Here is a 3,218-nt window from a genome sequence, read left to right on the forward strand (position 1 = left end):
GAGAGAGAGAGAGAGAGAGAGAGAGAGAGAGAGTCTTAGCACTGTTGATTTTATAAATTAATGTCATGAAGAAAAATCTTGTCACACCACTTATACAAAAATATTAATGTCATGAAGAAAAATCTTTTAGATTTTTTCAACACAAATGTCTACCGACTTAACGTAATAACAAATCTAATATACAAATTTTCATTGAACATTCTAAAAGAAACAACTTTATGTATGAACACATCAATATTTATATAAAAAAATATAAAAAACATACAAAATTTTCTACAATATCACATATTTAAAATTATTTTATAACATTTATACATTGAAACATTCTTGTATATACAACAACCAGTAGTTATTTTAGTTTATTCAACCCACCCATTTGATTCTTACAAGTAGCTTCTCCATACAAAACCTCAATAAACCTCATAACATATGACATCGATATACATACTTTGAAATTCTTGACACTCAAAAAAGAGTGTAATCTTATTGAAAATTGAGTACTTGTACTATCACACGACTCTCAAAGCTCACTACAAGTCCATGGAGTCTAACCCTTATTTCTGCTTCAACACCTTCCTAGATTCAGTTCGCCCTAACACAGGTGAAGTCTGATCCATCTTCATCTTCAGTTCCATTTAGTACAAAACCTGTACAGCTATGAAGAACAAAAGAACAAAGACATACATCCATTCAGTCTGCCAATTTGTGAACGGGAGGAGAAGAGGCCCCGAGAGTGAGCTCTATATCCATCTCACCCTCACCATTCTGCACATACAAACCATCAACATTAGGGTTGATGATGGGATTACAAAGAAAATCGTTCTGGAAGGAGCATTTATCTTGGTGCATTTTTGTTCTATCATTCTCCTCACTTGAGATTTGAATACTTTTAAGAAGTTCTAGTTCTTTTGATTTGGGCTTCTTGCGATAATTAACACACTTAAACTTCCCCCTGCCATTGATCTTGTGCAATTCGCTGGGCTGCCCTATAATATTTGATTGATTTGCCATGTTAGCCTCGTACGATCCATCAAGAATACTCTCCACTCCTGCATGACATACTTCCCAATTGCCAGAGCAAAGGAGGCCCACTGCCCCGTAGATGGGATTCGACAGCCTCCCACAGGCTTCATACAGGAGAGACTTGAACAACGCTGAATAAAAACATTACCCATACAGATTATAAGCCATTGGGTATTGATAAAAATTAAAAAAGAAGAAAGCCCAAGAGAACTATATGATGGTTTTAGTTTATATTTTTTATCAACGTTTTTATCATATTTTATGATTCACCACCAACATTATAGATCATAAGCTGGATGAAAAAAATTGATTCTATAAATTTCATCCATTGAATAAGATGAAAAATAGGAAAAAAGGAAGCCCTAAAGAACTATTTGATTGTTTCTGGATTTTACTCTCTGATTAATATTTTCCATCAACGTTTTTATCCTATTCTATGATTCATGCTAACATTACGAGTCGTGACATTGATGAAAAAATTTGACTCTAGAAATTTCATACATTTTATAAGAAAAAAAATAGGAAACTGAATACTAACATTACGAGTAATGACATGAATGAAAAAATTTGACTAGAGAAAAAATAGGAAACTGACCAGGCCTTGAATGTTGAGGACCATTACTAATGAGATTTATTAGGCCCGTTCGGCCATAGAATTTGGCGAGAAAAACAGTTGCGTTTGCCTGAGATTCTTCACTCTTAATCCATTCCAAGCATGGCCTCAGCATGCAGGATTCGCTGCAGCGCTTTCTCAGGACTCGGCAGCCATTGCAGCTCATCCTCATTTTTTTACCTTTACTCACAAATCCTCTCTTCTATCTGCATAATAATAAGAAAGAGAAAGAAGAAAAAACACACCATAATATTAGAGGTAATAGATTTTTCCAGTCTATAATGATTATGGCATTGTATTTCTGAATTTAACTTTATAGAATTTATTTACATCAGAGTTTTCATGATCTATAAGAACTGTAGAAAGAAAATAGATAAAAACAAAATAGAACCTGGAAATTGGTCAGGGACTGACTGACTGACTGACTGATTGATTGGTTTGGAGAAGTATTTGTAGGACGGAAGATGAAGTTTTGTGAAAACTAGAAGAAATTAGTATAATCTTTTGGCGTTTACCTGGCACAAGAGCTTTTTAGGTGTCAATTTATAGGGCACCGGCGAGAAATGTACAGGGATAAGATTCGACTGTTTTTACAAAAGTTTTCAACTTACCTGGTCTGTTCATTTAAAATAAAATAAAATAAAACATTATGAAGAGACGTCGAAGCTATTCTGGGCAGTCCCAAAATTCCCGGTTGACAAAGTGGGGCGTACTGTCGAATCTCATTAAACCACCTCGTGAAGTGGGCAACTCCAAACTCCAATGCAAACAAACAATTGCATGCCTTCACCGAAACTCACGGATATAGGTAGTCTCAACTTTTAAGGCTCTCTAAATACAAGAGACAAACAAACCGCGAAAGTGTCTTATCAAAAAACATTACAGAGAAAAATGCGGCCATAAATAATGAAGTATTTGAGTATGTCTAGGGAGATAATTAGAAAGGCAGATGAAGCACTCTGCCTCGCGCTACACAAATTGGGATTTAATTTCACAAACGACCAATGAGAATGATTGATAAAATTACTTTCACACCCTGCAATTTTGGAATCCTCTGTCTACCACCAACACAAATGAGTTCTTCATATCTACAAGGATATCTTTATCTAAACACATCATGCATTTGAGGTACTTTAGGCTTTGTTTTGTTGCGTTATAGTGTTTTCTTTGCAATTGCCTAATCTAGTATATGTAAATACTTCCGTGGCAATTTTTGATAAGTTTGAAACTATAGTACACTTTTGTGACAATTCTTGATAAGAACTAACTTTTTTGAAACTATAGTTAGTATTTTTGGGATGAGTAAATAAAATCAAAATAAAATGTTCAAGAAGTCTTAACATCTTACTTTATGTGTATGATTAGACGTTTTATATGTTGTTTCAGTAGAATTTATGTAGGGTCTTTCAATGCATGTTTCTTCATTTATACTACATTCTCTAGGTGTCTTATTAGAGCATGAAAATTTGGTAGTGCATCAAGGTATAAACTTATCATTGTTCAATAGCAATAAGGAATAATCTCTAGCTGAGGAGCAAGTACATACATGCCTTGCATGAACTCCAATTTCTATACATGTCAT

General features: G+C 34.2%; 1 protein-coding gene across 2 annotated transcripts; it reads right to left on the bottom strand.

Annotated features, from left to right (window-relative positions):
• Window positions 1–286: 286 nt before the first annotated feature.
• Window positions 287–2,125, bottom strand: LOC131048522 (LOB domain-containing protein 40). Of its 2 annotated transcripts, XM_057982493.2 has the most exons (3): window positions 2,028–2,125; window positions 1,619–1,842; window positions 287–1,154 (listed from the first exon to the last, which is right to left on the bottom strand). In XM_057982493.2, exons 2-3 carry the CDS (start codon window positions 1,806–1,808, stop codon window positions 691–693), a joined length of 654 nt encoding a protein of 217 aa, XP_057838476.2. In that variant the 5' UTR covers window positions 1,809–1,842; window positions 2,028–2,125; the 3' UTR covers window positions 287–690. The 2 variants fall into 2 exon arrangements, with proteins under 2 accessions (XP_057838476.2, XP_057838474.2); XM_057982491.2 differs by lacking the exon at window positions 2,028–2,125 and having other exon boundaries at window positions 1,619–1,926.
• Window positions 2,126–3,218: the final 1,093 nt, after the last annotated feature.

This window comes from Cryptomeria japonica, chromosome 2 (genome assembly GCF_030272615.1).
Source record: "Cryptomeria japonica chromosome 2, Sugi_1.0, whole genome shotgun sequence".
Classification (NCBI taxonomy): domain Eukaryota; kingdom Viridiplantae; phylum Streptophyta; class Pinopsida; order Cupressales; family Cupressaceae; genus Cryptomeria; species Cryptomeria japonica.